The 22,212-nt window shown below is 37.9% G+C and overlaps 1 protein-coding gene across 7 annotated transcripts; it reads right to left on the reverse strand.

The window, feature by feature from the left end:
• Positions 1 to 7,754: 7,754 nt before the first annotated feature.
• Positions 7,755 to 22,212, reverse strand: LOC130820522 (zinc finger CCCH domain-containing protein 55-like). 7 transcript variants are annotated; one of them, XM_057685930.1, is made up of 8 exons: positions 22,016 to 22,183; positions 21,266 to 21,340; positions 20,511 to 20,589; positions 20,335 to 20,395; positions 13,000 to 13,140; positions 12,724 to 12,899; positions 9,935 to 12,317; positions 7,756 to 9,201 (listed from the first exon to the last, which is right to left on the reverse strand). In XM_057685930.1, the coding sequence occupies exons 5-8, from the start codon at positions 13,093 to 13,095 to the stop codon at positions 9,172 to 9,174; spliced, it is 2,685 nt and encodes an 894-aa protein (XP_057541913.1). In that variant the 5' UTR covers positions 13,096 to 13,140; positions 20,335 to 20,395; positions 20,511 to 20,589; positions 21,266 to 21,340; positions 22,016 to 22,183; the 3' UTR covers positions 7,756 to 9,171. The 7 variants fall into 7 exon arrangements, with proteins under 7 accessions (XP_057541917.1, XP_057541913.1, XP_057541914.1 ...); XM_057685931.1 differs by lacking the exon at positions 20,335 to 20,395 and having other exon boundaries at positions 22,016 to 22,212; XM_057685927.1 differs by having other exon boundaries at positions 20,335 to 20,589; positions 22,016 to 22,212.

The raw sequence follows: 22,212 nt of genomic DNA on the forward strand, positions 1-22,212 counted from the left end.
CATGGTTGCTAAAATACCCACGTGTCTATCAGAAATAACGCATAAACCCATCCTCTGTGTGACATGCTTACGAATACAAGCTATGAACCAAGATCATGCGCTTATACACTCCTTCTCCACCAAGGCAATCGCTAATGGAAAGATTCCCTTATCACCATCTTGGGCAATGGCAGTCAATAAGGTATGACGATACTTACCATACAAGTGCGTGCCGTCAGTGGAGATAAGAGGTTTACAATGATTAAAGCCTTCAATGCAAGGTTTAAAGGCCCAAAAGACACATTGTCCTCCATAAAAAACCACTCAAGTACTAAGCCCGGGTTGGAATGTTGCAAAGCTTCTAAAAAGCGTGGAAGGAGTGAGTAAGAACCTTCCCAAGTCCCGTATATGGACAACAAGGCTTGTAGCTTAGCACACCACGCTCGCTTATAATTCAGATCCACACTAAAACGATCTTTAACCATCTGCCGTACGAAAGATACCTTAATGGATGGGTCTTTAGCAACACAATTTCTAATGACATTGTTAATGACAGAAGATGTCAAGTGAATGTGTCCAGCCGAAACAGTGTCACTACCCAAAACACAAGACCCATGCTTACCCTTATAAGTAACAATACGCCATGAAGATAAATATGAATCAAACGTAGCCCTAAGTCTCCACGAACAGCCCCGCTTACACTTCAAGGTAAGGACAGTTTAGTTTGAGGTCTCCGTTCTATACTCCTCTTCCAATAGCGCTTCCTTGCTATCAAACATCATACCCTTCTCCAACTCTCCTTCTTCGGTGTAAGTGGTACCAATGGCCCAGGTCTTCCTTGAGTTGTCCTCCTCATACTCGTCTAGAGGTGGACATAGGGCATAAGGTGTAGGAGGAATGATTGTAGGAATGTTGCCTAGAGTCATGTTGTTTGCTAGTGTATCCTCATCAACATCCACATCATCCTCAAAAGGATCGTCAATGAGCTCATTACTCTCATTTCCATCATCCCAAGGTCCCATCTCATCAGTTTCTCCTAAGTTAACCATTGAATCAATTAGAACTTGATTCGTAGGGGATTGAGAAAAAGTACAAGATGCGAAAGGAACAAAAGGATTAAGAGTTTCCTGAGTTGATATTGGCATAGGGATAGTAGTAGGATTAGAAACAACTACATTCCCTAAGGGTACTTCTTCTACGTATAACTCCAAAGAGGGAATTTGGGTGGACTTTGAATGCTCCCACATAGCATCTATAGCCTCATCATCCTCAACAGGAAAGGCAAGCAATTCTCCACTCATGTCATATTTAAAGCTTACATTTACGGTACTTCTAGTGGGGTTCAATCCAATCTTAGAACATATAAAACGTTTAAACTGGTTTAAATCCATGTTCAAGTTGCATGTAAACAACCTACGTCTTCCCCCAACATAATGAACTTTGACACTACTTTCTCGAATACAACCCTTCCAAAAACATACTATAGTGACGCGAAATGATGCCACTTTCTACATTAATACAAACAAAATCAACATCATCAACAACTTCATGCCCATACAAGTACATTATAGTCATTTGATTATAATCTTTTTTGGTCTACAAATTAATAAAGTCCATAATGTAACTAAGTTCATACATATATAATGCACATAAAATCCAAATAATAAATCAATTAATAAGTTCATAAATGATATTCTAATACCAACATCAACATTCCTAATAATATATATTGAAAGGTGAATTCAAATAATTCAATAAGCTCATCAATAACAATACTTCAAAAAATAACATAAAGCTTTGAAAACAATTAAAAATTACCTTGAATAGTTATGGATGATTAAGAAGAGTTTTGATTTAAGAACTAGTAACCTACATTTGAGAAAATAACCAAATTTCATTAAAACCCTAAAAAACTATATATACTAAAAAAAAACGCAAAAAAGTTTACCTTTGAGCAAGCTAGAGTATCCCAGACTAATTTTGAAGTGCCAAATTGAAAGAGGAATGCAAGCATTGATGGATTGAATCTATGGTTTTAGAGGGAGAATGTCGAGTAATAAGGTAGGGTTTTGAGAATTGGGGAAAATGGTAAAATAGGAAGTTGGTCTACGTATTTGTGGAGCATGCTGTTCACAGTTACAGGTCAAACAAAGTCAAACAGCTGTTCGCAGTTAGTAACTGCGAATAGCTATTTTGTCTTTTTGACCTGTTCGCAGTTACTAACTGCGAACAGTCCGAAACCACAGATTTAAGATTTTCACGCTTACTTTTGGAATTTGAAAGTTGTACTAATTGGTTCATTTTGTTGATAATTTCACTTAATCATTTCAAATTTTCACAATCATCTCTCACACTAAGTAGTGGGCTAGTGACATAATAAACCCCATCAAAAGGTCCATCTTTAACATACAGGACGATAGCAAATTTTGCAATTCAGTAGTTCTCCTGAAAGACCGTCTTTATAAGAGACGACTCTTTTACGTCTAGCCCAATAATTATTTTTTTGATAGTTATTTTTTTAGTAATAATTGGTTGGCACATTTAAGATGCGTCTTTTATAAGACGATCTCAAGTAAGAATTTGTGAATTTAAAAAATTTTAAAAACTAAGATTTGTAGGGGAATTATTCACAAATGAGCTAGAAAATTGGATTTTTTGGGAATGTCAAGTCTAGGTAAAGTCATTGCCATTGACAACTACTACTTTTAGTAAAATTCGCTGCTTTTCACAGCGATTTTCTTGTTTCAAAACTATCATCAGCTTTTTTCTCTTCCTTCGTCATTTTCTTTTTCCTTCTACCTTATATTTTGCCTTTTTCACGAATCATTTCCCTAAATAATGCAATTGTATAAAGTATTTCCCATTTTGCTTGAAATGGAAAACTAATTCCCACATTACCGTCCACGTAGGATAGCTTTGAGAAATTTTTTTTTTTTTTTAAATATAACCGCTACATGAAGTAGCGGTTTTATTCAGGCATCTGGAGTAAAACGCCATCTGAGATGGCGGTTTGGTAATTGAAATTTTTTTTTAAAAAAAAAAAATATATGTTAAGTAAACAGCCACTTGAAGTGGCGGTTTGGTAGCAGTACAAAGCAGGCAGAATGTCGTGAGTTTTCATTCATTCCATTCCATTCTTAGTTGCTGCCGGTTTTGCTAAAAAAAAAAAAAATTCTTCACTCTCATTTACTTCAAATTTACAATTCCTCTCATTCAACTAAGCTAATCAACTACATTCCCATCTTCTCCTTGTGTACTAGTTCATTTTCATCCTCATTTAAGGTATGAATAAAACCCTAATTTTTGTTCAATATGCAAATTGTTTTTTTTGTTCATTATTGTTTGAATTGAAGTTATAAAAACGTTAATTTTTTGTTACATTCTATTGTTTTCATGATTTAAGCTTACGTTTTACACATTTGTAGTTGAATTTTAGGATTTGTTTTGTATGCATATAAAGTGTTTGATGAAATGCTTCAATAAAAGTTTATTACTTTGTAGGGTTAGTTTAATGGTTTTTGTATATGTTCATGGTATTTTTAGCTACTAGGGGTGAAATGAACTTTCTAATAAGTGTTGTAATACCTTAATATGACAAATTCTTGTATTCAAATTTACACTTCCCTTACTCACATTCAACAATTAAGTGTATGTGAAATCAAATGAAAAATATGTTTGTACTTGTAGAATATGGATCATTATCCCGTTATAGTGTATTGGGGTGGGGAAGTAAGTTATACTGGATCCGATGTTGGGTATAATGGAGGATTAAATACAGTGATGTTTATCCATCGTCAAAATACGACTTTTGAGGTGTTTGTTAGCAAAGTCTATGATGTAATTGGTTGTGATCGCAACTCTTATATGTTAAAAATGGAGATGAAATACCCGGTGACTGGGAAAAATGTGTTAGTCCCGATTAAGAATGATGAAAGCATAAGTGCTCTTGCTTATGCGGCATCACAAGCCCCTGGAACGGCAATGGAGGTTTATGTTGAATTGGTTGCAAATTTGGATAATGCGAGGGAAGTCATGACTAGCATGGAACTTCCAGAATCAGGTCCTAGTGTACGCCATGATACATTCACAGAAATGTTAAGTAACCCGAATTACGTTAGTGAGCACTTGGATGAGTTTACCTCTCCAACTCATTCACGTGGCATTGGTGGTGGTGTAATGAACACCTTTTCCACGTGTCACTTGGGTAGGCTTAATGCGAATGAGGTTGACTCTTTAGATCAGGAGGATGAGCATATTGATTCTGATTCAGAAGAGGATGATGAAAGAAGAGAAGCTCTAGATGCAGCGATTAGAGATGGTGCTCCATCTCAAGATTGGCTTAGAATTGATGAGGATGATCAAAGATTGATTGTTGCATGGATGACCTGGAACGATGACAACTCCATGAATGAAAATGGAGACTTTAGGATAGGGCAAGAGTTTAGCTCCTTAGACCACCTTAAGAAGAATGTTAAAGCATGGGCGATTTCTAATAATAGAAACTTCCGTGTAATTGAGTCGGAGCCTTCAAAGTACGTTATCCAATGCACTAATGCGGAGGATATAGGTTGTGAATGGAGGATGCGAGCTGTTATGACCGCAACGGGATCATTTAAGATTGTGCGATATAAGGGTCATAATCAAGATTGCTCAGTACATTACAGTGACGACCATCCCCTCCTTAGCTCTGAATTTGTTGCTGATCTTATCGTGGATATGATTAGAGTTGATCCAGCGTTTAAGGTGAAGTCAATCGTTAATTTTGTAAAAAATAAATACGGATTTGTAATAACATATAAGAGAGCTTGGTTGGCCAAAAATAAGGCTATAACAAAAGTGTTTGGGGATTGGGATAAGTCCTTTGAGGAGCTTCCAAGGTACCTGCAGGCATTAATGCAATCTAATCCAGGAACAGTGGTGCAATGGGAAGTCCAACCGACAATGGATCCTACCAAAGTGATGTTTCAGCGAATTTTCTGGGCTTTCGGACCATCCATTAAAGGTTTTCCTCACTGTCGTCCTCTTATTTCTATAGATGGTACACATTTGTATGGAAAGTACAGAGGCACACTTATGATTGCTATGTCGATAGATGCAAATTCTCAATTGTTCCCACTTGCCTTTGCCGTTGTGGAGGGAGAGAGCAACGACACATGGAGTTGGTTCTTGGATTGTATAAGGCATTATGTTACTAAAAGGGACGGCTTATGTGTTATATCTGATCGTCACATACCTTCCACCTCACAGTTGGCGAGGCAACGATCACGTTGCAAGATGTGGCAGTTATCATGGGACTGCCGGTTGAAGGACAAGCAGTCATTGGTCATGGGGAAGGAAATTTGCCAGCATTAGTACATGAGCTGCTAGGGGTTTGGCCGGAAAACCCTGAAGACCCCACCCAGCCGAAGATCATCGTTGGATCGTCATTGAAGCTGACTTGGCTCTGACAGCATTTTAGCGCGCTTGAGGTTGATGCAGATGATGTGACGGTTGACAGACATGCCCGAGCTTACATCTTGTACCTGTTTGGATGCATCTTGTTTCCAGACAAGAGCGGCGACTCGGTACAGTTGATCTATCTCCCTCTACTGGGAGACTTGGAGCGCGTAGATGAGTACAGTTGGGGAAGTGCTACCCTAGCGTATCTGTATCGTAACTTATGTCGAGCATCTCGTAAGGGTGCCAAGGACATTGGTGGATGCTTGATGTTGTTACAGATATGGTCATGGGAGCACATTCATATAGGGAGGCCCATTATTCGGACGGTTCGACCGGATGGGCAACATGATCAGGAAGATGACGCGGATGATTTTGAAACTATATTAGGGTCACAGCATCGGCGCGGGATGGATCCTTTGGCAGTAAGGTAGCAACACTCAATTCACTATTCAAATTCATAATTTCACTATTTTATGATAGATGAAAATGTTAATCAATGTTTATTTGTTTGCAGCTGGCTTCGCGTATATCTTTCGAGATCCCACTCCCCACATACTCTCATCTACTACAGGGACGCACTAGATCGACAACGGGACGAACAGGTTAGTAACATTTACTATTTGTATTAGTTATGAATAAATTGTATACATTACTAAGCATATTGATTTCTATTACAGATGACATGGCAGCCTTACACAGCGGCTAAGATGGAAGCTCTACCGCACATATGTACATCGGGCCACGAGATTTGGAGATCGCGTTGTCCTCTTATTTGCTTTTACATCGTCGAGCTACATCTCCCGGATCGTGTCATGCGTCAATTCGGTTTGGAGCAGGTAATTCCGCAAGCCTGTGACACCCAACCTCAACTACATGCGATCGATCGGAGGACTGGGGACAAGAACTACCTCGTACGACATAGATCGCATGTAGATGCGTGGAACGACCGAGCATCTAGATTGGTTGGAGGAGATAACTTCACAGGTCATAGCTCTGCTATGTACATGAGTTGGTACAGGCGTATCTCCATATTACGCCTAACGAACACCGCATTTGCACAGCCAGGATCACATTACCATCCGACATCTACGTTACTGGTACGTTTTCTTTCAACACTCATAATAAATAGTAATAGTTTTAAGTAACTCTTTTAACAATATAATGATAACAAACAGGCTGAGCGCATCCGATCGGTGCTCATACAATGTAATGACACGATTCAAGGGGCCGCTACATCGCCAGTTGACGTGGGATATCGGCTATGTTCTCAGACCTTAGGCTCCGTTAACGCGTCGTTGACCGATGCATTGAGTCAGGCGGGTTATGAGTACCTCATACCGACTCCACCCGTCATTGGCGAGGTAGATGACACATTCCACACTCCTTCTCCAAGGAGTTCAGCCCATCGAGGTAGCTCTTCCGGAGGATCCAGTTCTCAGTCCACAAGAGGCCGCCAGCGTTCATCTACTCGAGGTCGGTCTTCCAGATCACCATCGACATCCGCTACTATGTCGCCGTTCGTTCCCCCGTCTTCCATCAACACTCCTCCTCCACATCCATCGCCTCTGCAAAGGATTATCACATATCAGCGTGCTAGTCAACGACGAGCTCCTGCTCTTAATGTCATTGCGGAGGTTGACGAGTTCACACCAACATCATCCACCGGTGCGCAAAACAAAAGGGGCCGGGGGTTGTAGTTTAACAAACTTTGTATATTCTTATATGGCTTGAACTTCTTGTATGAGTTTCCATAATTGTAATATATCTTTGTATTATTTTCATAATTAGTTTTTTCAAAACAAGCCGGTTCGTAATTGATTATTATGGAATAGATGGTATTGAATTACTTTAATGCATGTTGCGTTCACTATTTTAAAATGAAAGAAAAAAAAAATAAAAAAAAATCAGGCCACAAGAAAACCGCCACATGAAGTGGCGGTTTACCTGGACCAAACCGCCATATGAGATGGCGGTTTACCTTAACCAAACCGCCACTTCATGTGGCGTTTTTGTGGTTAAAGCAAACCGCCATCTCATGTGGCGGTTTTGTCTGAAAAAATAAAAAAAAATAAAAAAAAAACACTTTTCCACGTGGACGGTATTGTGGGAAATAGTTTCCCAAATAATGTAAAATGGGAATTATTTTTTTTTAGGCTATATTCTGGGAATAGTCTCCTTTTTCACTCACCAATAAACCTTAACTCATTTAGATATCCTCTTCTTTCTTTCCCATTTTAGTCCTTCATTTTAGTCTTAATTACTCATTTGTATAAAGATATGTATTTTTTGAATTTTAATGGTTGAATTTGCATTTTTAAGGTTTACATTGTGGTACTAATGAAGTGCAAGTGATGTGCAAGAGTGCAATGGTCGGCCATGGTTATCATCATCTACTTCACTATTACCTCAAGATAATGTTCGAAATTCCTCCACACAAGCAAATACACTGGGAACGTCAACTAAGCACCAATTGCTAGCCACACGTAGTCATAAAACGACTTCTGAAGCCACTCAAGGCGAGACATCATATGTATCGCTTGTTTGTCCATAATTTTAGGTCTAAAAATCCCTCAAATCGTGAGCATACCCCTAGCTTATCCAAGTTGAGTTACCATTTATCATGGTGATACTCCCACTAGCGATTCATAGATTATAGCTTGTACATATATTTTTATGTATATAACTTTGTTGTTAATAGACAATTGCATATTGGATATTGAATACATAACTACAAGATTTAATTTATATATGTTATTTAAGTTAGAATGCAGCGTGTTGAATGTTTAAAATATTGGAAAACAAAGTTGATAAAACATGTGATGATCAATAGTACATGGATATGATTGTTTTAACACATGAATTATTTATGACAAGTTGTAGAGATAAAAACTATAAATAATTAAAAACAACACTAAAAAAGTCGTTGTCCATAGCGACTTCATCTAGTCAACACTAGTCAAGGCTGATCAAGGGTTGTCAAAGTTTGACAAATTTTGACCAGCAAAGTCACTGTCCTTGCAAAGCCTTTTGACCTTGATCTCAACTTCCTTGAAACTCAATTACCAACTCATATGAGTTTAAAATCATTATGCCTACCTAAATTAACTTCCATCTATGTGAGTCTGAGTGAGTTGAATGTCATTCAGTTCCTACTAAACTTTCACCTATGCAAGACTGAGCAGGTAGATTATTCTCAACCTTAACTTCCGCAAAAGGTTATTTTCAAGTGATCTTCAATACAAATAATCATTCCACCACTTTCATACAATTACAATTTAAAACCCAAAACCTAAAATTCATGTGTTTAGATCATTATGTAAGTAAGTATTACTTGACATACTCTCATGTACTTTATGTGAAAGTTTTCAAGTCTAAGGTACAGAGCATTACTTGACAATACGACCTTACAGATCATGGACCAAATTCGCAGCATTTCAGCACATTTTACGGGTACCCCATCGCTTAGACTTAAAACATAGTTTAGTATTCAAACTATTGATATACATATACTCCATTCATGTTTGTCAAAACTAAATAAATATCGGATCCATATCAAGAAAAAACAAAACTAAATTCTCATGATCTACTTCAGAAATTATAAGTTAACTCGTCTAAAGAACAAAAGTTATATGCAGAAAAAAAGGTTAATTACCTCTAATTCATAAACCGATTGTACAAAAATCTCAAAAAAACCAGCTACGACTACTACTATACAGGAAAATTATGTCTATCAGAATGCTTCAATGTTAAGCTTCAGCTCTTCTGGTGTTTCCCAACATATGCCTGCAAGAATACATAACTACGTTTATGATTCTATTTTATTCTTTTGCGTTGAAATCATCAGCACTCCTTATGGTAAGTTACATATGATATGATGCTTACTATTAAATGTAAATCGAAAACAACCTCTTTGTTTTTACAAGACTAAGTACATTCGACCCCCGAATTTTGCGTGCTTGGAAGGCTTACACGAAGTCACTTGATGACATTGGAATAGTCAAAAGAAAAGTATAGCCAAATAAGTAGTGGTGTCAATGGGCCCGATAACGGCAGGGCCAGGCTTAAGTAAATATGGGCCAGGTTGGATAAGGTCCTTTTAAACATAATATGGGCTTTAAATGGGTCATGCTTTGAAATCCCGGACTGGCCCAACCCGGCCCATTTTTATTACTAAAAAATATTTTTATCCCCATATATCAATTTATAATAATTAAATTGAAAAAAATATTAATAATCCCAATTGACATTGCCATTTACAATATTTAAATTATACATTACTTATTCTATTTACAGAGGCTCGTTTTGACCCTTATTAAGCCCTTTTATAGCCCGCCTCATTTTAATTATAGTAGAACCTATTTTCGGCTTGACCCTTACAAACCTATTTTCGGCTTGACCCTTCTTAAAACGGGCTGGATAAGGGCTCAATGTTGGGGCCTGGCCCATTGAACACCCCTACAAATGAGACAGCATAATAAGCCGAAATTTCAAGGGGAAGTTTGAAAGTGAAACTAACCTGTACAAGTTTATCAATTCTTTGCTTTGAACATGACAAATACAGGTCGATTTTATCTTTCGTTTGAGGAACCTGAGGCCCTAGTGTCTCCATAACTTTGTCGACTGCCTTTTTAACTATTATTTTGTAGACATCTTTGCTCACTTGTCCATCCTTCCAAGAGGGTTTCAAAAGCTCCTTAACAAACTCCACTAAAGCAAATTTGAACGGACGAATTTCCTTACTCTCTTTCATTTTCTTATCATGAGCTCCATCATCTGCACCCACATCCTTAGAAGGTCCATTTTCTGGTGCCTTATTACCCCCAACAAGTGATTCTGTGCCATTTTCCTCGCCCTTGGTTGATGCAAGATGCTCTTTCTGATTCAAATTCCCATTCCCATGATGTATTTCATAGTTAGCATGAGGGTGCAGTTCATTATCAGAGCTTTTCTGCTCAACACTTGGCAACAGCTGATTACCCATGTTGGACATCTTTGGTTCAATGCTATTACATACAGGATGATATTGCTTTACTGCTTCAGGAACATGATTTAGCTGGATCATAACACCAGAAACAGGAGGAACAGGTGCAGCTGAGTTAGGAAGGTTAGTCACAGCAGAAGGCAACTGTGAAAGCTGTTTCCTATTTTCAAGTAGCTGGATCAGAGAAGCAGTGAGATTAGAGAGTTGTTCCAGTTGCTGTTGGCTTACTTCGCTATGGGCAGTAGCAGATGTCGGAGCAAATGCAGGTGGCGCTAAACTGACTACACTAGATTTGTCAGCATCTTTGTTATCTCGAAAAGATGGTAAATTATGTGACACTTTCATTATCTCTCCTCCAGCAGGATGTGAAAGGACTGGCAGTTGGCTTTGTCCTTGAAAAGGATTTATATGTGAGATAGGGTGAATATTGGCACTCTTATCAGGCTGGAAAATACATTGCCCTTGTGGAGCATTTATGGGTTGATCCGCGATGATACCTGGGCCATCATGATCTCCAACATCTTTCATTTCCCCAGAATACAACCCAGGTTTGTTGTCCTTATGACTGGGATTCTTCTCTCCAAAAGAATCGATAAAGACTTTCTGTTCCTGGAAGTCAGCTGGGTAATGCTTCTCACATGAAGCTTCTACAGCAGAGTCTTGTTGAACAGCAGGAAAAGTAATGTTGGAGATACATGGCATTTCAGAAGTTGATGAATTGACACCCTGCTGTTTGATATCTCTAGCAGAAATCTCCACGTCACCAGATAATTTTTTTCCACCTCTTGATGTAGAAAGAACCATGGCAGGGACATTATTTTCCGCCTTCCATTGAAGAGGCTCCTCGTTGTCTAAGTTCTGAGATTTGTCTAAACTAGCTGGTGTATCCCATGTTGATTTTACCGTAAGAATATCATGGCTCCAGGAATTGTCCCCAGGTCTTGTTCTAGTAATATCATTAGCCACTTCTGTAACCTCATTTTTATCCTCTCCCCAACCATGCACTGTAGCAAAAATGGGGACTGTAGTAGCATCAGTCCATGTTGGACCATCCCATATTCGGTCGCCCTCATATTTATGATCTGGATCCCTCCCACCACCTTGGATTCTCACTTGATTCTCATTTTTGTCTTCTTCCCATCCTTGCACTACTGGAGCAGTTGAGATAGTTGCATCATTCCATCTTGGACCATCCCAACCATGACTAACGTCACGGTCCAGATCACGCCTATCATCTCGCGACCTTTCTGAACTAAAAGAATCCTTCACCTGATGAGAAAATCTGCAACGAGTTCCATGTTGACAATTTCCAGAAGCAAAAAACTTGCAGGGAGTTTCACCTTTCCTAGGAGGTTCATATTCATGATTCCGATCAGGAGAGGGGTCCCTACTTCTATGGCCATGATCAGGATAGGAATCCCTACTTCTCTGGTTATGATCAGAATACAACTCTCTACTGCGGTGGTCAGGATCCTTGTTCTTGTAGACATCTTCAACTGGTCCTTTCTCAAACACTTCAACAGCAGTCTCACGATGTACAAATCTGCATGATTCTCCTCTTCTACACCTACCCTTCAGAAAATCATTACAGATGTGTGCAAATTTTTCAGTCCTTATGGCATGACCCTTGTTATCATCAGGAGAATATTTGGAAGTTCCGGTCCTTCGACGTCCACCTTCCCGGTCATCTAGATGTCGCCTACTGTCATACAGTTCGCTATCTTGGTGAAGAAAATGACAATTATTCCCTCTCCTGCATCTCCCCGCAGCAAAATCCCTACAAATGTGTGCTGAAGCTCCAGATCTGCCTCTATTCCTATCAGTTACAGTAGGTTCCTGTCTAAAGGTACGAAGTGGGCTTCTGCTTCGGCTTCTGTTTCGGCTCCGGCTCCGGCTCCTGCTCCTGCTCTTACTAATCCTATACGGCATTCCACAATTTAGGAGAAAGAGAAAAAGAAAAAACTCATAGCAACTAGCACAAGCAGCTGATCACAGAAGTGTTTCATGCATCTATTATTTAAATATCATAGTGCAACTTCCAACAATTAACAACCCTTTTAAAATCAAAACCTAATATAAAAAATGGGTTAAAGAAAAAGAGATGAAGAAAGGATAACATCCCCTTTTGCATCTTACAAAGGAAGAAGGGGACTCAGAAAAGAGTTGTGAACCAATCAACAGAGAAGGAAACTCTAAGCTGCAGCGGGAACCTAAAGCATGATCACATTTTGGAACACTACGGTGTCTATAACAATCTTCCAAAATTTAAAGAAAGTTCTTTAAAAAAAGTTGGTCAGATTGCCACTATAATTTATGTGTCATACCTGTGTGACCGGCCCCAACCCTTCCTTGGAGATCGAGTTGAATGCCGAGGTCTCCATTCATCTAGTTCTGTTGATATTCTTGGGTAGTCTCCTTCTCGATCCAACATCGTAGCACTTTCTTTGCTGCGACTATTATGTCTACGAAAAACTCTACCAGGTGAAAAGGACTCACGGTGCTGTCATTTAAAAATTCATCTATACAGAATTAAACTGATGTAAAAAAATATGATCATCAAACAAGGTCAATCAATACTTCATCAAGAAAGAACTAACAACCTTCCGTGGCTGAGCCCTATAATAAATGTTTTCAGGTAAGGCTTCTGACTCTCTAAGATCCCACTTTGAATCCCGTCTCTTGCAACTATCACTCATATTTCTGGCTAAATCAGAAGCACCTTCAATAATTAAATGTCAGGTCTGCAAAAAGTTCAAAGTATAAGACAGGTTAATTAACTAGCCTAGAAATTTCAACCTTCAAAACAGTAGCATTCCAGAAGATCTATCTAAATAAGACGATGCATATCATGCGTATCTCACGCAGCAGAAGATTCATTTTATCTTCATTATCAGTTTGTAGATGTAAATAATACTGCTCTTATCATTCCAGTGGAAGCAAGAAAAGTTTGATAGTTAGATGATGTGAAGAAGCATTAACAATAATTCCAGACTAGCAATCCAGAGAGGGCCAACTCACCATGCTTAAACTCTATACTTAAAAAAGCAAGATCTAACTTGACACCCTTTGAGCGAACCTAACCTACACTTCACTAGTAAAAAAATGCTAGATGGCAGGTTGGATAAAATCGTTTTCAATTCAAATTCTGCGAACGGTTTTGATTACTATATGGAGGTACTCGCATATGTAGATGATATCCTACAACGGATTGATCAAATAAGTGATATAGTCATGACATATGGGTTCATGTAGTGAAATTCGGTAAAGAACAATGAGGACTCATAAGGTTAATTTTAATTTTTACATGTACTATAAAAATAATTTTGATGACGCAATTTTAAATTGCAGAAAGTTGCCTACAATTCAGATTGTCAAATGGTAAGACATATTTTTTATTTTAAAGCACACAGATTTTGTATGAATCTGGCATTCAAGTATCATGAACAAGATTTAGCCCACCAAATAATACAACAAGAATTAGCCTTTGCCAACCTATAAGAATATGACTTCAAGAGCTCATATCAAAGTCATAATGGGTTCTTGCTGAACTAGAGCCGTAATTTGCTAAGTTGATCGCCATTCCACCAACAAAAATCTCATAACCATAGAGACTATTCCATTGAACAAGAGAAGGCCCCAAAGAGTTGAGAAAGAAATAAGCATCCAAAACAAATTTATCACATCTAGAAACCCTTCAACGTAGTAAAACCCACAAGTTGGGTAGAACATTCTGCTATGCCCTTGCCTTTCTGATGCAGCACAGCAAATAGAAGAAAAGAAAAAAGAAAAAGACAGAGTATAGAAAAAAAGAGTAGCTAGTCTCTTGAGAGACGTATCTCAAGCCCAACCTATTAAAGATTAGTGCCTACTTATATTATTCTTAATGCCTACTTACATTATTCTTAATGCTTACTTACCGTATCCTTAATGCCTACTTTCAATATCTTAAATGTCTACTTACATTATTCTTAATGCCTACTTACAAAATTTTAAGAAAATATATAAGAGGTCAGCCCAATGAGAGATGGTCTCTCATCTCTCACAAGAATTTGTGAAGAAAGAAATAGCTGAGAAGGTATTTTTATTGATATTACTTTTTTTTCGAGCAAACAATTACTCCAAGCTACATGATAATTTTCAATACATAAGCATATCCACTCATTACATATATTCTCTATATTTATAGTGCTGGACTTGCATACAAGCCACCTCGCCAAATCTATGACAGATTCATCACCCCCCGCCCTTACAAATATTCCTTTTGATTATTCCTTTGTTATGCACATCACAGGTACTGTCCTTTTTCTGTTTCACTAACTTCTTTTGCCACTTCAGCGGCTTTTCCCATCTTGCACTTGTTCTTTCTTCGATATGTAATCCAGTCTCTCTTCTGTACAAGAGGCATAGCAATACTCCCGGTATGCAGTCTCACCTTGTCCTCAAGGTGAAAATTAGGAAACTTGAGATTGACCAACCCTACATCTTCCCAAGTTCAGGGCCGTTCATGAGGATAGTTTTAAGGTGCAACCGTCTAAGACCTAATTTATGAAGGGGCCCAAATTTTGAATTAATCCTTATAATAAAAAATCAGTATTAGCATAAGTAGCTTCTAGCATGAATCGAACTTGCAGCATTAAATTTTTTAGTTAAGCGCATCACTATTGAACTATATAGTTGAGAAAAAATAACCGACACTTTATTTATATAAGGGTCGCTTTTTTAATTTTCGCTAGAGCCCAAAAATTGTCAGAAACGGCACTGCCCAAGTTGCTTCAGTTGAAGGTAGATCATCCCAGTTAATGAGTACTTCCAGCTTTCCTTCAGCATTATAACGCTGCTCAAGAATGTCCTTTGGTTTAGCCACCAACTCCAAGTCTGCTGAAATCTGCGGAGATAGGATTGAAACTTGATGGTTGTCAATTGATCTCTTGATTTTTGAAGCATAAAACACCAAATGGATGCAACTGTGGGAAGAAAGATCTACTTCATAAGCAGATGCCCCAATCTTCTTTTTGATCATGTACGACCCATAATAACGTGGAGCCAACTTTTCATTGTAGTGTTTAGCAATAGACTTTTGTCTATATGGTTGTAACATTAAAAACACAGGTTATCCTTCCATGAAGTTTAAGATTGTCAAGGATTGCATCTCTTTCTTGTAACAAGTCCTCTAAACTCCCAATGGACGTCCCTCCTTGTCCCACCTTGTAGTGTCTGCCCATATAAAGCTTGGAAAGAAGAGATTTTGGTGGAGGAATGGGGAAATGTATTATAACTATATTCAGCCCAATGTAGCAAAGACATCCAAAGCTTAGGTTGACCGTTGATGAAGCAATGTCAGTACGTTTCCAAGGTTTTATTGACCACCTCGGATTGCCCATTCGTTTAAGGATGATAATTCATGCTCCTCTTGAGGGTGGTGGCTTGTAATCGGAACAGCTATCTCCATAAATTACTCATGAAAAGTTTATCTCTATCCGAAACTATGGAAGTGGAAATCCATGCAAATGGACTACCTCTTTGATGAAAGTTGCTGCCACTGTTCCAGCTGAAAAGGGATGTTTAAGACTAACAAAATGAGAAAATTTTGTCAACCTATCCACCACCACTAATATGCTATCCTTGCCTTGGGATTTTGGAAGCCCATCAACAAAGTCCATTGCAATGTGCTCCCAAACATTGCTAGGAATAGGTAAAGGTTGTAAGAGTGCTGCTGGAGAAAGCATAGATGCCTTTTGCCGTTGACACATTCCACATTGTCTCACATAATTCTCTATTTTCGTTTTAATGCTCTCCCAATACCATTCGGATGCTATCCGGCCATATGTTTTGCGTTCCCCATTGTGGCCACCAATTGGTGAGTCATGATACTTAAAATAGTTTCAACGAAAGGTGACTGTTCTGGCAAAACGCACCACCCCTTTTAACGATGTTGCCCATTGGTTATTTGAAAACCCTGCAAAACTACCTCACCTACCAACAGCCTCTGTTTAATGGCTGCCAAGAATAGGTCCCTATCTATGCTTTCTTCCAATTCCTTCCAATCAACCACAATATAACTACACATTGCCCTCAACTACAACCCCTGCGAGATAAGCATAAGTATCAGCCACTCGATTAGCAGCTCATGGGTTGTAGGTTATCTCAAAGTCAAAGCCCGTGATCTTAGTGATTTGGTACTCCGTCCCTATCTCTCTTTGCTCCAACAAAAATCGTACGCTGCTCTGATCCATTCTCATAACAAATTTTCTACCCAATAAGTAATACCTCTATTGAGTATTACAAAGACTATTACCATTAAATCCTTCTCATATATGGGCTTCATACTTGCTTGAGTGCCTAATGTTTTACTAAAATAAGCCACAGGATATCTGTCTTGCAGCAAAACAGCCCCAACCCTTAATTAGAAGCATCTGTCTCAATCATGAAAACCTTGGAAACATCTGGTAAAGCTAAAACTGAAGCCTTGGTCATGGCCTACTTGAGAGCTTCGAAGGCAGCAGTGGCTACAGTATTCCACCCAAAAGAGTCCCTCTTAAGCTGCTTTGTTAAGGGTTTGGCTATGGTTGCATATTGCCACAAGAATTTCCTATGATATCCCATCAACCCAAGGAATCCCCTCGACTCTTTCAAGTTTCTAGGTGTGGGCCAAGAAAACATTGCCTCAATCTTCTCTCAATCCATAGCCACTCTGTCACTGGTGATAAATGACCTAAGTACGCCAATTTCTTGACCCCAAATTCACATTTTCCCTTGTCACATTAAGCTGATTTTCCTCCAATGTTTTCAATACCAACGTCACATGCTATGAATGGTCCTCCTCATTCTTACTATAGGTTAAGATAAAATCAAAAAAAACAAGCACAAAACGTCGAAGGAAGGGCCGGAATACATCATTCATATAGGATTGGAAAGTCGCGGGAGCATTGGTAAGGCCAAATGGCATCACCAAAAATTCAGTGTCCCCATGTGTTCGGAATGCAGTCTTTGCAACATCTTCTGTTTTTATTCGTATTTGGTGATATCCCGACTTTAAATTAAGCTTGGAAAAAATGCTAGCCCCAAACAATTCGTCTAATAGCTCATCAATGACGGGTACGGGGTATTTATCCAGGACAATTACTTTGTTCAAAGCCCTATAATTCACGCAAAACTTCCATGAGCCATCTTTTTTAACAAGAATTACTTGGCTTGACAATGAGCTAGTTGAGGGTTGTATAATCTAGGCCTGCAACATCTCACTCACTAACTTCTCGATTTCATTTTTCTTAATATGTGGGTATTTATAAGGCCTAACACTGACTGAATTTGTTCCCTCTTTCAATGTAGTGGCATGTTCCCTTCCTCTACAAGGAGGCAAGCCTAGTGGGAGTTTCTATGGGCCTGATAACTATTGTTCGATTGCTCCCATCCATGATTTGTTTCAACTCCACTAAAACCCCTTGCTTCTTCTTCAACACTTTGCATTGCCTTCAATGAAATTTGAGTGAACCCTAGAGACGAGTTACCCCGTAATTCTGTCGTCTGATTCCCCAAAATCAGGTATGAGTTCCCAATTCTAAAATCAAAAAGTCTTCACATATTGTGAGACCTTGCACCTCCAACTTCAACTGCCGGCATTCTCCTTCCCCGTGAATCCTCTCTCCATTTCCCAAAGTGACACAAAATCGGTTATAGTTGGCGTAAGGCATGTTTAATTAATAGTGATAGTGTGTGATGAGATGAAATTATTGGTAGCCCCAGGATCAATCATTATAATCACCCCCTCCCCTTTTACGGTATCATTCATCTTCATGGTGTTGGTGTTAGTTAACCCTACTGCTGAACTAAGAGATATATCGACTTCCTGCGAGTTCTCATTTTCCTCCACATCTACATCATCTGCTTCCTCCCATTCCCCTTCTGCCTCCTCCAAACACACTAAAACAAAACTCCTTTTGCTTACACACATGATTCGGGGACCATTTGTCATTGCAAGTAAAACACAACCCCTTAGCTCTTTGTTCCATCATTTATCGGTTTGATAGGGTTATTCTTGGGCGGTTAGGTTTGGTTACTCGATTATTTGGATTGAAAGTTTCTCGAGGGTGGTAGGGTTGGTTTGGGAAAGGTGAAGGTGAATGGTGTTGGAAAGATTGAGAGGTGTGATTTCTAGATTGAGAGTTGTATGAATGAATCATAGGAGGGTTTGGGTATTTTTTCGTCCAGTTTGGTTTCGATATTGGCCCACTTTCATAGATCCGTCAAAATATAGTTTCTCATCTATTCTTATAGTCAAAGTCACTTTTTTTAGAGTCTGAGGCGCCAGTACCCTTAACTGTCTCCTAATATCTTCCTTTAATCCTTTCATGTAAGACCGTAATAGCATATGTTGAGAGATCTTACCAAGAGGCTTTGCTTTCTCGATGAAGTCCATTTAACATTCAGTAATTGTCCCTGTCTATTGTAACGAAAGACATTGCTCATGTAGAGAGCCTTGTTCAGCAGGTCAAAACTTCCTTAACAACAATCCTTTCAACTCTTCCCATCTAAGGATCGGTTTGATGCTCACATTGGAATTATAGCAACACATCACCATCAAGGCTTACCATTGATGCCTCCATCATCTCTTCCTTTGTCAACCCATAAAAATGAACGAATCGTTCAGCCTTAGTGATCCAACCATCTGGATTTTCACCATCAAACATAGGAAGGTCGAGTTTTTTGGACTTCCAATTCCTTTTCTCAGCTGAATTATCGTTGGCAATGGAATGGACTAATTGACAAATAGGTTAATGTTGAGAGTGGGGGTATGGGTATAAGGTTCAAATTCATTTTTAGGTTGTGGGGTGGATCAAAGTTGTTAGGATCGGAATTATACGTAGGATCAAAATAAACAGGTGGGATTCTACGTAGGATCACAATCAACTGGTGGGATTAATTTTGGTTATTTTGGGCTACTTTAGTGCGTATTTTATCCATTCAACATTGATTTGGGTGGAAATGTGGGAGATTTCAGCTTCTAAATTTTCCAAACGTTGGGCGTGGGAAGGGTTCACCATGGTTATCTTGATCGAATACAAGGTTTGATATGCCCTTGACTTTCTGATTTAGCACAGCAAATAGAAGAAAAGAAAGAGAAGACAAAATATAGAAAGAAAGAAATAGTTGATAAAGGTACTTTTATTGGTATTGCTGTTTTTTCGAGCAAATAGTTACTCCAATCTACAAGACAATTCTCAATACATAAGCATACCTTGTCATCATATATATTCTCTATATTTGTAGTGTTGGACTTGCATACAAGCCACCTCACCAAATCTATGATAGAGTCATCCCCACTGCCCTTACGAATAATCCTTCTGGTTCCTCTATTATGCACATCACTATGTTTCAGCAACTTCTTTTGCTACCTCAACGGCTTTCCCCATCTTGCCCTTGTTCTTCCTTCAATATGTAATCCAATTATTCTTCTGTACAAGAGGCAAAGCACATCCACTCTTCACATAATGATCCCATTTTAACTACAATGGCAATCCTCTTAAATAGTATAACTCAAATGTCATATGTGGTTCTTGCTCTACTTACGTTTTATTTGAAAAAATTAATGACCATCAGTAAATCAAAGCAAGGTTGTTGATCCACAATTGTAGAAATAGAAATCACTCTCATGACCACTAAATTGTGAAAAAAGCAACATGTGCAGAGCACATATTGTTGTTTCATAGCACTTTCACCACATTTCCCCCCTTAAATAAGGCAAATTTTGAATCACTTGGTGCACAAAAACATCAACACATCCCATAAGACTATATCCAATAAACTCAAGAAGGGAAGCTTCACCAATCTTAAGATACCTCTACTATAGGGATTACATATGCTATGCTGTAGAATACTTAGAACGTTTGGTCTATAATGAGTTAAAACAATCCCAAAATTTAAGGCAGGTGTTAAACCTCATGAGTGAGAAGCTATATAAAAATATTTGAGAAGAGCAGCAATCAGTGTCCTCCAAATCTGAAACCATTTAGCAATTCGTGCAAATATTTCAGCAATTTAGTCGGCCAAATTAATCAGCAACCAACAGCCAAAAATCCACCAATATCAATCAATTCAGAGATTCATTTTTTACTCTTTCAAGAAACACATTATGTTAACTGCATCAGCCACAATCGATGAATCTTTGTATAACTTCCATGCTTCTTAAGTTGCTGCAATAAAGTTATTTGGTATTAGTTGTACTCTTTGAGCACTCGAGTGACTTTAAACTAGAAAATCAAGGAACTACCTATCCTTTAAGCACAGGCTTAACCTATCCTTTCAAAACTACTACCACTCAAGTACATAAAAAGTAATCACCCAAACATCCTTTTTCGAACGTTTACTTCTAAAACGTATTTGTTAAACTGATTTCTTCAACAGACAACTTAACGTTCCGCTTCGACACAAGTGCAATACTTTCCACACATGTCTGTATTAGCAAAACAATCATCCATAAAAGAATGTTGGAATTGTAACTGGTTCACACTCAATTTCCATAACAACAAAACTAATCAAGAAATAACCTTGAAATTCAAAAGGCCACACAAAAATTAGAATGTTCCACTAAAGTGAAAATATTAGAGCAATTTCATATATTTGAAATACAATGTCCATGCCTTTGTAATACTTTACGACTATATTTTTAATTATCAATCCTAACTCCACAAGTAGAAACATTTTTCTCTACCGAATTCGATGTTCCATTAATCAAACCCTAAAAAATCATTACATTCAAGGCCATTTCCAATCAATTTCATCACAGCATAACATACATCAACATTTTTAGTGGCATATTTATTTTTCACCTATTCAATCAACAAAGAAGGATAAAAGAGGGAAATTCACCTTCCTCAATTCACCAAAATCACTGTCAACTACAGAGCTCCGACGGAAGTTACTATCTGTGACTCAATATGATATCTGAAAACAATACAGTAATTAATACAAATAAGGAAACTTAAAATTAAAAATACTTTTTCAAATAATAAAAATTTTACCTTTTGATTAACATATAAAAACCCCACCTTTTTATTAATATATATAAAAAAGCAACCTTTTGATTAATATTCATCTAAAGTAATAGTAATAGTAATTCATGGTCTCTTTTTGTTAAATCTATGAATTTATATGGCTATATGAATTATTAAAATCAAAATTTTATGTAGTAATTGGAATATGAAATTCTTATTATGGGATACAATAAAGGTGGGATTTTTAAATTTTAATTTTCCTAAAAACAACTAAAAGCTGAACTCGGGGAAAGCTCCCATAATCGATAAAATACATGAACAAAAATTTTTCAATAAAAACATTTATCACTCAATTTACAATTAATGAAAATAAGTAAATGGTGAAATCAGGGTTTTACTGCCGAAATCGATAAAATGCATAAACGTCAAACTTCTCAACGAAAAAGAAATCATTGTAACAAATAACAAGCTAAATAGAAAAAACCGTAACATTAATCTGTCTTCGAAAGAAAATATTAACGATCCAATTTCGAATACACAAAATGTAAATTTAAACCCTATAATTCACGATAAATATGAAGAAAACTACACTAAAGCAAAAGAAACGATAGAGATAGAAGCTTACCAGGAATGAACCATGACCAAATCGAGAAGAGGAGAAAGCGGAACGGATCTTTGAAGAATGAAGAGAACAATTCATTCTCTCTTTGAAGTAGGGTGGTCAAATTCGGGTAAATGGATCGGTTCATGTTCGATTTGGTGTAGCAAGTACATCTCTATAATTATTACACTACTAACTATTTTGGAAAACTCGAAGTTACA

The sequence above is a fragment of the Amaranthus tricolor genome, chromosome 8, assembly GCF_026212465.1.
Source record: "Amaranthus tricolor cultivar Red isolate AtriRed21 chromosome 8, ASM2621246v1, whole genome shotgun sequence".
In the NCBI taxonomy this organism is placed as follows: domain Eukaryota; kingdom Viridiplantae; phylum Streptophyta; class Magnoliopsida; order Caryophyllales; family Amaranthaceae; genus Amaranthus; species Amaranthus tricolor.

Bases quoted from the DNA above. Each gene is read 5' to 3' on its own strand.
- LOC130820522 (XM_057685931.1), bottom strand. From the start codon at position 13,095: ATGAGTGATAGTTGCAAGAGACGGGATTCAAAGTGGGATCTTAGAGAG. The intron at 12,900-12,999 runs GTTGTTAGTTCT...TTTAAATGACAG, and splicing joins ATAGGGCTCAGCCACGGAAG to CACCGTGAGTCCTTTTCACC. The intron at 9,202-9,934 runs GTTAGTTTCACT...GTATTCTTGCAG, and splicing joins GAATTGATAAACTTGTACAG to GCATATGTTGGGAAACACCA.